A 13066-nucleotide genomic window follows, 5' to 3' on the forward strand; every position below is an offset into this window, starting at 1 on the left:
ACAGTTTTTAACACAGTCCCAGGCCTTATGACCACAGTGAATGAACCCAGGCTGTATTTGAAACCTGCTTAACAAATATACTGCCATGTGAGTTAGCTAGTGGGTCTTTTAATAACACGGCAATTAATGTTGAGAACATGAAAGGGATATGAGTGATGTATATATATATATATATATCTATATATATTTATGTACTTTAAGAGTGAGAAGTTACACATTTAACTCTGGTTAGACTACACTTGCAGTATTGTGTTCAGTTCTGGTTGTCTCATTATAAGAATGATGTGGAAGCTTTAGAGAGGGTGCAGAAGAGACTTATCAAGATGCTTCATGGATTAGAAGAGCATGTCTTATCAATGTAGGTTGAACAAGCTAGGGCTTTCCTCTTTGGAGTGAAAGAGGATGAAAGGTGACTTGATAGAGGTGTATAAGATAATAGGAGATATAGCCTGAGTGGACAGTCAGAGACTTTTCCCCAGGCTAATACAAGAGGACATAATTTTAAGAGGATCAGAGGAAAATATGAGTGTTGAAGGAGGTAAGTCTTTACACTGAGAGTGGTGAGGCATGGAATGGCTGCCGGGGTGATGGTAGAGGCAGATACTGTACATTAGAGGCACTTAAGAGATTCTTAGATAGATAGATAAATGAAAGAAAAATTGAGGGTTATGTAGGAGAGAAGTGTTAGATCTTGGAGCAGGTTAAAATGTCAGCACAACACCATGGGCCAAAGGACCTGTACTGTGCTGTACTGTTCTAAGTCAATGTTCAAACACAACTACTCTATGTGCAGTTATTGAATACCCACAATATTGTTTCCAATATTACCCATTGAGGCATGATCATCAAAAGCCAGCAATGGAGAAGCAGCTCTGTATATTTTTCAGTCTATGTGTTTCCATTACAATGAACAAATCGAGAAATCTCACAAACTCTGCAAAATGATGTGAACAAGTATATCTCCATCATTATTCTAGCTGTAGCAGATCCAGGGTGAAGCTTTTGCATAAACACCACTTGTAACTGTTTAGACAGTTTTAGATTTTGTGATTCTGGATTTGCTCTCTGAACTTTAAAAATGCTACAATAAATATCACAATCGGACAAAGACATTGAATGAGCACTAAGACCATAAATTCAACAGCAACGTTTCTACTTGTTTGAAACAACAGATATGTTATAGCTTGTGTTAATTACCCTTCACACACTAAAACATTTCATAATCAATGAATTACCTATAGATATTACAGAGGAAAATGAAGGAGGGAAGTGTCAGCTCTTTCATTATAGTACTAGAGTCACGTTAACATCAAATCATAAAAATGACGACCTAACCTGTTTCAATGTTGTTGGCCAGAGGGAGAGCTCCCTACTCTGTTCATAATGCTTTGAGGTAGCCCCATGGTATCAGATTTAAGTGTTCCAGTCTTGGACTGGAACTCGAAGCCACAGCTTTAATCAGCATCAGGAACAGAAACAGGACTTTAAGATAAGGGACACACTCGGCTTCCCACAGGAAAGAGGTGCTGGTGCAACAGTTTCCAATTTTGCCAATTTGGTCAGGCTAACAATGTTGGTAACTAGTAGAACCACAGAAGCGTGCATGCATTAGGAATTTGATAAGGACATTGCCACTCTGAATGTAGACACTATGGTGTGAATTATCAAGTGCACTGCCGGCTAGGAGTAAATCAGCAATCCAAGCAATACCCACCCTTTATAAAGACAGTTGCTGGAAGAAAGGAGATTATAGTCTAGTTAGTCCTAATTCTTATTGTCGGAAGAACACTAGAGTCTATGTTTAAAATGATGAAAGATTCTGAATGCTTTCTTTTCATCAGAGAGGGTCAACATAGGCTTGCCAAGGGTAGATCACATCCAATGGACCTGCCTGATTGAACTTTTCGAAGAGGTGGTCAACATAGATTTTATTCATGTGGACCTTCTGAAAGTATTTGATAAAGTCTCTTGTTGTGGACAGCCAGCTAAAGCCAAATCTCACACAATTGGAGACAAATCAGTGAACTAACTAGGAAACTGGCTGAGCAGACAGGGAATAAAGAACTGGCTCTCAGATCTGTGGAACTGCAGCTCCTTACAATTACAAGTGACTAGGGTGAGAGGATATAAATCCATTTGTCCAAGTTTGCCAATGACTTAGTGAAATAAAAGTAGTGTAGGAGAGTGTTACTGAGCTGCACAAAGGTGAGTAATTGACTTCAGTTAATTAATAGAAGGATTGGAGAAGTTTATAACAAAAAATTAACCGGAAGGGGAATGAACATGGAAATCCATGTCATATTGAAAAAGCTGGGTGAGATCTTGAAGAGCTGTAACCAGCAGGGCGAAGTGAGCCAGGAAAAAAGAATTAACGTTAAATCCATTTTTGGTTGGCATGGTCAAAGTGAGCTGAATGGCCTTTTCCTGTGCTCTATGATTCTATTAGTAGAATCATCATAGGGCAAAGGTGCAACAAGTGATTTGACAAATGTCAAAGTATATGTTAACATAAAATTAATGGAGTATTGTAAATGGTGAAAAACTAGCAGAGGCCCAAAGATATTTGGACTTCATGTACAAAGAACTTCAAACTGTTCATGGCTAGGCAAAGAAACAAATATGATAACCCTTCTCCTTCTCAGATTTATTTCAAAGGTTAGACATTAATGCTCCTGAGAAACAAAACTCTAGTTAAACCATGTTTTCAGCAGTGCCAACAGCTCTTTGTGTTGCATCTCTGAAAGGAACTAATGGACGGAAGTTTTCTAGGTATGAGAGAGTGAAAGAGGATGGGCCTCCACTGGATAGTGAGCTTTTGGGAGTGAAGTTGGGAAAGAGACAGCATGCAGAAGGCAGCAGAAATTTGGAACTCACTTTCCACAAATAATTGATGCTGCGTTAACTGTTAACTTAATCTGTGAGATTTTTAATAATGAAGGATATTACAGAATCAGGAAAAATGTGAAATATGGAAAAGGCTTGAGAGGCTGACAATCTTACACTCATCCCTAAGTTTGGTCTCAGTATGGAAGATAACTAAGTAAATGTTTTTCCAGTTAACATGAAGATTTACAGATATTATTGGGAAATGGATTAAAACACTTCTCTTAATGATTTCTCAAAGTTTTAAGTATTTACGTATTCATTAATTTTTATCGAGAGAATTAGTTGGCTCAGCAAGGGCATGTTTGGTAGAGAATGTAGAATGTACTCTTGCAGAAGGAATAATAATTGAAATACAAGATAATAATGTAAAACGGAGAGTTCAAAGATCAACCTTTAAGAAATCAAAGGTTAAGACGTTCATAGAACCAAAATACCCCAACTCTACTCTTTCTGTAGCACGAGGGGTCTCAAAATGTCACTGAGGGTTTCAACTCTTTGAGGGGTTTATGCCATTTGAATAAATTAAGATAAGCCCCAGCAGCAGTATAGGCTATTTTACTTCTTCCGGGAAGTGGAATGTTTAACTCGAGATTACGCTGATGCTGGAAATTCAGATCAACACAATAAGTTGCTGGGGGATCTCAGCAGGTCAGGCAGCATCTATGGAGGGCAATAAACAGTCAATCTTACATCCCAAGACCCTTCATCAGGACAAGTGGAATGTTTGGCTGGCTAAAAAGAACTGTAGAAAACTTCCTTTTCACCATCTATTTCCACATGGCTCCCAGTCTCACTACACGACCCTCGTGTATCTCTTTATCACTCACGGCACTTGAAATTATTTTATGGAGGCCAGTATGCTGACATGAATGGCATTTAGGATCAGGCAGAGAGAGACCCTGCAGCCAAAACTATGTAAGATTTACTGAGCTTTGAGAATCTGGAGTCAAGTCGTGGGTAGGTTATATCTTTAAGCTTAAAGCAAGAGCTGTAATGCAGAATCCTCAGTTCTACACTTGTGGTGAGTGATTAGCCAGAATGCCTAAGGCACCAGGTGGGGTGACAGAAGCAATGGACTCTGGAAGCAGTTTGTGTAAATTGAGTTTGGGAGTACTCAGACAGAACGTTTTGTGAGTTTGAGAACACTTCAGAAAGAGGAATTATGTAAAGACGGGCTCATTTTCAGTCTGGTTAAACAAAAAGAAGGTAATTGATTCATTCTAAGGGAGTTTTGAGATACAGACCTTCGGTATACGCATTGACAGCTAGTGTGCAGTGACTTCAAGCCAGTTGGCAGCTGGCATTCAGAGTATTGGACAGGAAATGATATCTTGGGATTGGTAAGGCAGGGACCAAAGATGGTCGAGCACATTTTGCATTTTGAATATTACATTTTTGAACCAGATAATTCGTCATTGATTTAAGCTGCACATATTCAGTAAAACTATATCTGTAGTACCCAACAGCCACATCAACAATAGTTTAAAACCAGGGGAAGTGGCCCTTATAGATCCATCTTCCTCAAAGTGTAATTAGAATATTATTTTAATTAACTGTGAATATGCTAGCATTTAGAAATAATTTACATTTCTCCTTTTCTCTGTTTGAAGCACAGCAAAATGATAAATTTTGAGAAACCAAATAATCAAAAATCAGCTGTTATTTTACGGTGTTTACAGCTGGCACTACACATTGTTACAGGAGTCCAATGGAGCCTTTACAGAAATTTTTGTTTCTGAAGGTGAGCATTAGAATGACATTGCTGCTTATTCTTTAAGGTGAAGAATATGAGGACTGGTCAGGGCAAGGTGGGTTGTGACGAGGGTGAGTCTCCTCTATGAGTTCAGTGTGGAGCCAGGCTGGAGTCCCACATCTTCTGCCTTCTCTTTCTTGAATGTTACAGGTTCTCCATTGGATCACATTTTTCATTCTTGAGGAAGCAATTTAAAGCAAACTGTTAGTCTTATGCAGCCAAATCCATGATATGCATTTGAAAATAATTCATTATAGGCTCATTGAACACTATAGTACAGAAACAAGCCCTTCGACCCATCTAGTCAATACCGAACTATTAATCTGTTCAGCCCCATCAACCTGCCCATCAGACCCCTCCCATCCATGTACCTATCCAAATTTCTCCTAAATGTTGAAATTGAACCTGCATCCATCACTTGCGCTTGCAGCTCAGTCCACCCTCTCATCACCCTCTGAGTGAAGAGGTTTCCCCTCATGTTCCTCTTAAACATTTCTCCTTTCACCTTTAACCCATGACCTCTAGTTCTAGTCCCACCCAACCTCGGTGGGAAAAGCCTGCTTGCATTTATCCTATCTATACTCCTCATAATTAGTATATCTCTATCAAATCTCCACTCTTTCTCCTACCTTCTAGGGAATGCAGTCCGAACCTATTCAACCTTTCCCTATGTCAAGTCTTCAAGTCCCTGCAACATCCTTATAAATTTACACTTCACTCTTTTAAACTTATTGATATCTTTCCCTTAGGCAGGTGACCAGAAATGCACACAATACTCCAAACAAGTCCTCACCAAGGTCTTATACAACTTCAACCTTGTGTCTCAATTCCTGTACTCAGTCATTGATTTATGAAAGCCAATGTGCCAAAAGCTTTCTTTACAATCCTATCTACCTGTGACACCGCTTTCAATGAGTTATAGATGTGCACTCCCAGATCCTTCTGTTGTATGGCACTGCTCAGTGCCTTGCTGCTCACTGTAAGTTCTACCCTGGTTTGTGTCCCAAAGAGCAACACCTCATACCTGTCCACATCAAATCCCATCTGCTATTTTTAAGCCTGTTTTTCCAACTGATCCAGATCCCACTGCAAGCTTTGCTTCCCTTCCTCACTGTTCCCTACACCTCCAATCTTGGTATCATCTGCAAACTTGCTGATCCAGTGTGCTACATCATCATCCAGCTAACTGATATAAATGACAAACAATAATGGACCCAGCACCAATCCCTGTGGCACACCTCTAGTCAAATGCCTAAAGTCAGATCTACTACCACTTTCTGGCTTCTCCCGTGAAGCCAATGTCTTCTCCAGTTTACTAATTCATCATGAATGCCAAGTGGCTTCTTGACCAACTTCCTATGTGGGATCATCTCAAAGACCTTGATAAAGTCCATGTAGATGGCATCCACTGCCTTGCCTTCATCAACTTTACTGGTAACTTCCTTGAAAAGCTCTATAAGATTGATTAGACAAGACCTGGTGCACACAAAGTCACGTTGACTATCCTTAATCAGTCCCTGTCAATCCAAATACTCATATATCCAGTCCTTTAGAATATCTGATGTTTGGCTTGTTGGTCTATAATTTCCCAACTTATTCTTAAATGACAGAACAACATGTTTTTTTTAAAGTCTTTCTTAACACCAAAAACAGATGCTCTGGCACCTGTTGCTAAAGGATGTTATTCTGAAATTAAATTATTGAGATGGAATGACTTAACCCCTCTATAGGTGGTCATGTCATGCTCTCTCAGGAGGGAGGAATGAGGTCAATTTTGCCATTGTTGCTTCGTTGCTCAGTACGTTCTGCTTAGTTTTGATTTATGTTGTTCTGCCAAACATGCTATATTGGCACTGGAATGCATGGTGACACTTGCAAACTGCCTCCAAAACACTTTTGGGTGTGCTGGTTGTTACGCAAACGTTGCATTTCACTGTATGGTTCGATGTATATTTTATAAATAAATCTGAATCTGAATATTCTCATCCTCACCACAAAATCCACTCATCAAACCAACCCAATCCCAACTTTCATTACAGCTATTTCCTTGTACAAGATGGTATAAAGATGATGCAGCACTAAGCTGAAACCTCCTAATGTCGATACGCTCGGCCATACACAAGCGAGGTACAGGAATCAAGTTGGGGTCTGTTCATTGCCTGAACCATCTGGTCAACATAAGGCCCTGTGATTGGGCATGATGGCAAGTACAGTCTTTAGCCACAAGGTCATTAGGTAAAGCCAGTGAAACTACTCCTGCAATTGTAGACTACTTCAGACCACCAAATTTTGTAACACAGATCTGTAGACAAAAAAAATCAAAGACTAAGCAAGCTAGGGCATTTCTCTTTGGAGCTTAGGAGAAGGAGAGGTGACTTGATAGAGGTGTACAAGATGATAAAGAGAGCGTGCAGGTAGTGGTGGGATTTGAACCCTGATCTTACTGCTGGTGCTGCAATAGCATTGCACTGGTCACTGCATTACTGTGCTGCCCCAATAAAAATAAAAGCAAGCATAGGAACAATTCTACACCCTAATCCAACAGCAGATTCAATAATGTTTATGAGGTTTTTAGATTGGCACAGGGATGCGCGGAGAATGGAGGGATGCAGTCATTGTGTTGGCAGAAGGGAAGAGTGTAATTGGACACATTTGTCTGATGCAACATAGCAGGCCGAAAGCCCTGTTCCTGTGCTGTACTGTCTTGTGTTCCAAATGCTGATCGATCGATCGACTTCTCCCAGATTGTCTGTAGCTCCAAATTCTAACATTGCATTCTCTGGAGTCCCCTTTGGAGATTCCTGCTGGTACAATCATCTCATCATCTACCTTGTCACATTCCCTTGGGATTTATCTGTTTCAATAAGGTCATCCCTCAAAGACATGGACATCTATAAGGTCCAAATGTATGAAGAGTGTTTCATGGGTCTGGGCTTGTAAAAGAATGAGGTGGGATCTTATTGAAATCTACCAAATATTGAAAGGCCGAGATAGAGTGGACATGGAGTGAATGTTTCCAATAGTGGGGCAGTTTAGGACCAGAGGACACAGCCTCAAATTCTTTTTTTTTATTAAGTGCAATCGTGAACAATAGCCAGATCAGAAATGCTGATCAAGTCAACTAGTTCCCAAAGAGAACTCTGATAGGCCAATCCGATGGTTCATTGTTGCTCAGCGATAGAACACAAAAAAATCATATGTACAATTAAGAAACATTAAAACATGGTAGAAATACTGAAGTCATGATGATCATGATGAAGTCTGCTGGAGAGAGACATTTATACACACGCTGTCCTCCATAATTCAAGGAGATTGAAGGATAAGGTTACAGGGTGACAAAACGTGACAGGAGCACTTGGAACTGAAAACTAATCCCTACCGGGAGAAAACAGCACCTGACCTTTCCGGGCTGTTCTCCAACAGTTTAAGGACTAAGTCCAGCCGGAACTTAACTTACAAGTGCTCTTGAAAGTCAGGCATTAACCCTGCCTGCCAACAACCAAGCATTGCCATCCTGGTCCCCTTCATGATAGTTTATGAAGAAGCCTGTGACTTCCCTCCCCGAGATGATAGGTGTTTGTGCACTCGACTCCTGAAGGCTTGGACCCCATTGTTGCAGATGTTTCCAACCACAGCATCTGGAAGGCTGTTCCAAATTCTGATAGCACAGTGAAGGAAGCTTCTATCCAGTGTGTGGGTTCTCGCATCAGGCATAGGAACAGCATGAGCAGGCATGGATAAACTTGATCGTGTGGTGTGCCATCTCTGATAAGATGAAGGCAGCATCGTGCGAAGGTCTGTAGGGCTGTGGCATTTTGTACAGCACAGTAGCTGCAGCAACCTGTCATCTGTGTGTAAGCTACTGATGGCTAGCCTCTCACGAGCTGAGGCTTCATCTACACCTATAATCCTGAGAGCCTTTCTCTGAGTGGAATCGAGCTGGCTGAGGACACTCTGTGAGGCCTTCATCTATGATAAGCAGGCATACTCCATGATACTTCATTCCTGGGCTTTGTAAACCATGGCTCTGCCCTCTTTGTCTAGTTTGGATGCTACTTTCCGCAGAGCTCCAAGCCTTTGTCCAGCCTTGTTTGAAATAGATAGAAGGACTTCCCATTTTGAACAGAGATGAGGAGGAATTTCTTTAGCCAGAGGCTGGTGAATCTGTGGAATTCATTGTCACAGACAGTTCTGAGGGTTGATAGGCTCCTCATTAGTAAGGGCTTCAAAGGTTATGGGGAGAAGCAGAAGAATGGGGTTGAGAGCGATAATAAATTGGCCATGATTGATTGGCAGAGCAGACTCGATGGGTTGAATGACCTCATTAGTTCCTATATCTCATGGTCTAAAAGCCATTTGGTAACCAAATCCAGGTTGAGAGGGATATAGCAATACACCGACTTACTCATAGTCATCAAATACCTCTCCAAAGCATTAAAGTATGCAGTGGGGAAGAAGGGGTTTGGGTTTCTATCCCAGGCAGGTCCATATGAGAGTACCATGGGACAGAAGATGATAAGGAGTTGTGTTGTTTGAATTTTGGTGCTTGGTGATGTTAAACTGAACTTGGTTTTTAGCAAAATAAATTGTACTTGATAAATATATTTGAAAGGGTATTTGTTACTGTTCTGAAATGGGTGTGAGATAGATGTTGGGGGTGGGTTTGCCATGTTGTTTGAATGCAAAATTTTCCATTAGTGGGAGAGTCTAGGACCAGAGGGCACAGATTCAGAATAGAAGGATGTCCCTTTAGAATCGAGATAGGGAAGAATTTCTTTAGCTAGAGGGCAGTGAATCTGTGGAATTCATTGCCATAGATGGCTGTTGAGACCAAGTTATTGGGTATATTTAAAGTGGAAATTGATATGTTCTTGATCAGTAAGTTTAAGAGACTACCAGACAGGTATATGGAGGAATTTAATTAAGGTGGGGGTTATATGGGAGGCGGAGTTTGAGGGTCAGCACAGCATTGTGGGCCGAAGAGCCTGTAACATGCTGTACTATTCTATGTTCTATGTTCTGTGTAAGGGTGTCAAAAGTTATGCCTTAAAAAAATCATCTTACATGCAGCACTTTCACCTTCTGAGTTTTGTTTCAATTAGATGGTAAAGTATTTGCAATAACTATTTGAAAAGTCTTAAACCATAAAAGGCATTAACTACTGTCATGCATTTTCTGAGAGAGTTTCTGGATGTCGTGCTGTGCTTGAGCAAATACCTTCAGGAGAGTCCATGAAGACAACGACTAAAGTGGAGCAGGTTTCTAGTAACCTGGCAACTGACATTAAACATTGGAGTGGCTCCGGGGAGTTCAATTATTGTCCTGCAACCTTCCCTCTAGCTGAGTCACATAAATGTACCAACTGTTTCTGTTAGATTTTGTTCAAATCAGCTGATGTTTATTGCCGATTCTTTCCAAACTGGAAGAGCACCGCAAATACACATCAAAAAGCAAAGTTCAGTTACAACTGTAATAACTGTTATTATCCAAAAATCTCCTTTCGCTTGTGGATCTCCCTTGGTCTCTTGTTAAGTGCAGTCACTGAAAAGATTTCAGCATTCTAATGCATCGTTTTCAACCCTATCTGCTCTCTTGTGTCTCTGTGTCATCTAGCTTTGCAACTTCTGAGCTGAGCCTCGTTAAGTTTTGAGTTTAAGCCCAAATAAATATTTGAAAGGCACCCTCCTGACCTCCTTTCTGTCAGTTCAGCGAAGAAAGAAATTGACAAGTGAGATCAGCTTTACCTCTGGGATACTCTGTAGCAACTTTCCCTTTGTGTCTTTTCCTTTTTCCATTGTCTCAAGTTTAGCAGAGATCGCATGAACTTTAGATATAATGTTCCTTATGGAATGTTCGAGTTGAACAACCTGGCGTTCCAACCTGAAATAACATCACATTGTATTAGCAACACTTCATGAAATGTTGATAATAACAAAATATTTTCCTCCTAAGAAAATACTTGTCTCACGTCACGTGGTGATTTTAATAAAACTAGGTCAGTTAGATTCCTAAGCTCTACTTTATATTTTAGCATCCACCATCAAATCCTTAGATACGTACGCCTGGAACTCCTCCTTGGTCACACTGCCGTTTGGTTTGTTGCTGTTGTTCTTCACATTATCAAAGTCAGCAGAACGGTTGAAAACTGTTGACTTGTCCATGTTCTTTCCCAACTTCTCTATCTCAGCATTCAGAGCGATCTGTGAAGTGCAATGAAAGATAGAATATCAGAATCAGAATCAGGTTTAATATCAGCGGAAATTTGTGGTCCTGGTGGCAGCAGTACTTTAGAGAAATAGAGAAAAAATGTGAAATATAGTAACTATATATACACTTAACGTACATATAGTTAAACTAAGTAATAGTTCAAATATTAAAATTATAAAATGTAGTGAGGTAGTGTTCATGGTTTAATTCGGGTGCTCCCATTTCCTTCTACAATCCAAAGACATATCAGTTGGTAGGATAATTGGCCATTGCAAATTGTCCCAGTGATTAAGCCAGGATTAAATCGCGAGAATGCTGGGCAGTGTGGTTGGAAAGGCCTACTCCGTGCTGTATCTCAATAAATAAATATACATTTTTGTACACACATTTACATAGGGTACATACAGCATAAATAGAAATGTGCTATATATAACATATAGTGTCTATACTATACATGCTACATATAGTTAGGGGAATATGTTGCTGAACCAAAGTTTTATATAGGTACAACATTTCTTGTCACCATACTATAGGAAAGATCTGGTGGCTTTGGAGAGGGTGCAGAGTTTCACGAGGATGTCACTATAAGGAGGGTTTGGACAAACTCGGTGTCAGAGGCAGAGAGATAACCTGATAGAATAAATTACGAGAGACATAATAGGATTAGAGTCTTTTTCCCAAAATGAAAATGTCAAATATTATGGGGCACAGCATTAATGTTTTATCCCTATAATTTCTAAATCTGAGCTCAAACTCTAATCGGAACATTTACCCATGCCTCCACCAGCTCACTTACCCTAACTAATCCTATTATATTCCTACAGTCCTCTAACAGATTACCTCTGGACTTCTCTGTCTCAAGGAGAGAGAAAGAAAACAGCTTTATTTTGGTGTAACATTGTACTTAAAATTTCTCATACTGAGAAACTTTCTAGCATTTTTTTCACTTTGCCCATAAAGTTATAAAAAGGACATCACAGTTCTGTATAGTCTGTGTATTCCATACCTGATGTTCTTAACAAATAAATGTCAATGCCTGGATAATTATTTATTTTCAATATATATTTGTTCATTATATATTCATAATCATCTCAGTATCTCAATTCTAACATTTTATTTGGTCAATTTCCTTACCTTCTTTTCTTCTAATTCATTTCTCATCCTCATCTGCTCTTCTTCATCCAGGACTTTATTGTCATCATGGTCATATCTTGCAAAAGTATCATTGATCTCTTGGTCAGAGTGGCCCAAGCTGAAAAACAGTTGTTTCTTGACTGCAGTTTCATCGAACAATTTGTAGCTAAAAGGACCATGAAAGTTGATGGTCCCAGTGGGAGCTCATTGGTTTCGATGCCCTCCCCCTCCCCACCTGCACTCTCCAGGTCCTCACGGATCCTTTACCACACCTTTCTATCTCGTCTCACCCACCGCCGGGGATGGTGTTGAGGGACCCTGAGCAGGGAGATCCAGCAGGAATTTGACAAAGGTGAAAGAAGGTGAGATCATATTCAGAACCCTGAGACATCAGAAAATATAGTTCTTCTCAGCATGTCTTCCCCTTTGGCAGGTGTTTCTAGCTGCCCCATATTTAAAGGGGAAATTGTCCCTTTTATGGGATGATAGTGTGTGAAATCAATGCTGTGCATCTCTACTCTGACAATTTTTCTGACTCTCAGTTGTTGACTCCAGAGCTAGGAAAGACTCAATAGTCAAGAGCCTGCTGTGGGGAGAGAGAAATAAACAAGGCAAACTCCCCACCAAAAGAAAAAAGATTCAAATCCATTTTGAATTGTGATACACTATGAAGAATTCTTCGTAGCAAGACATAAGCCTAACCCACCATGAGGCTCACCCAGAACAACCAGGCAAGTGTTTCATCAATTGCTGGTTCAGTTGGGTGTCAAGGACTGACAGGTAACAGCTGGGTCCTGCTACCGGGATGTATTGTCCAATTTCTAGATGGCTGTATTTCCAACATTGTTTTGTACTGCTTCAGATTTCTATTATTTTCATTTTTTTAACTTTTCATTGACAAGTGTTAATTTTAAGAAACCTTTTTCCATAGACACTCACACTGTGCACATAAATTGGGAATTCTGGTGTCATTTTCATGACTTCCACATTTCAGAATCTGAATCAGGTTTTTTATCACTGACTTATGTCATGAAGTCTGTTGTTTTGCAGCAGTACAGTGCAAGATATAAAAATTACTATAAGTTA

The 13066-nt window shown here is 40.1% G+C and overlaps 1 protein-coding gene across 1 annotated transcript in view; it reads right to left on the bottom strand.

Annotated features, from left to right (window-relative positions):
- Positions 1-4766: 4766 nt before the first annotated feature.
- The window catches only part of pkd2l1 (polycystic kidney disease 2-like 1), a 199393-nt gene continuing 191093 nt past the window's right edge, over positions 4767-13066 (bottom strand). The window contains exons 12-15 of the mRNA XM_059947324.1: positions 11981-12098; positions 10700-10839; positions 10384-10519; positions 4767-4816 (exon numbers count right to left, since the gene is read on the bottom strand). Of these exons, the coding sequence (XP_059803307.1) occupies positions 4784-4816; positions 10384-10519; positions 10700-10839; positions 11981-12098 (427 nt within the window). The 3' untranslated portion in view covers positions 4767-4783. The remainder of the gene's footprint in view (positions 4817-10383; positions 10520-10699; positions 10840-11980; positions 12099-13066) is intronic.

This window comes from Hypanus sabinus, chromosome 22, assembly GCF_030144855.1.
Source record: "Hypanus sabinus isolate sHypSab1 chromosome 22, sHypSab1.hap1, whole genome shotgun sequence".
Lineage (NCBI taxonomy): Eukaryota > Metazoa > Chordata > Chondrichthyes > Myliobatiformes > Dasyatidae > Hypanus > Hypanus sabinus.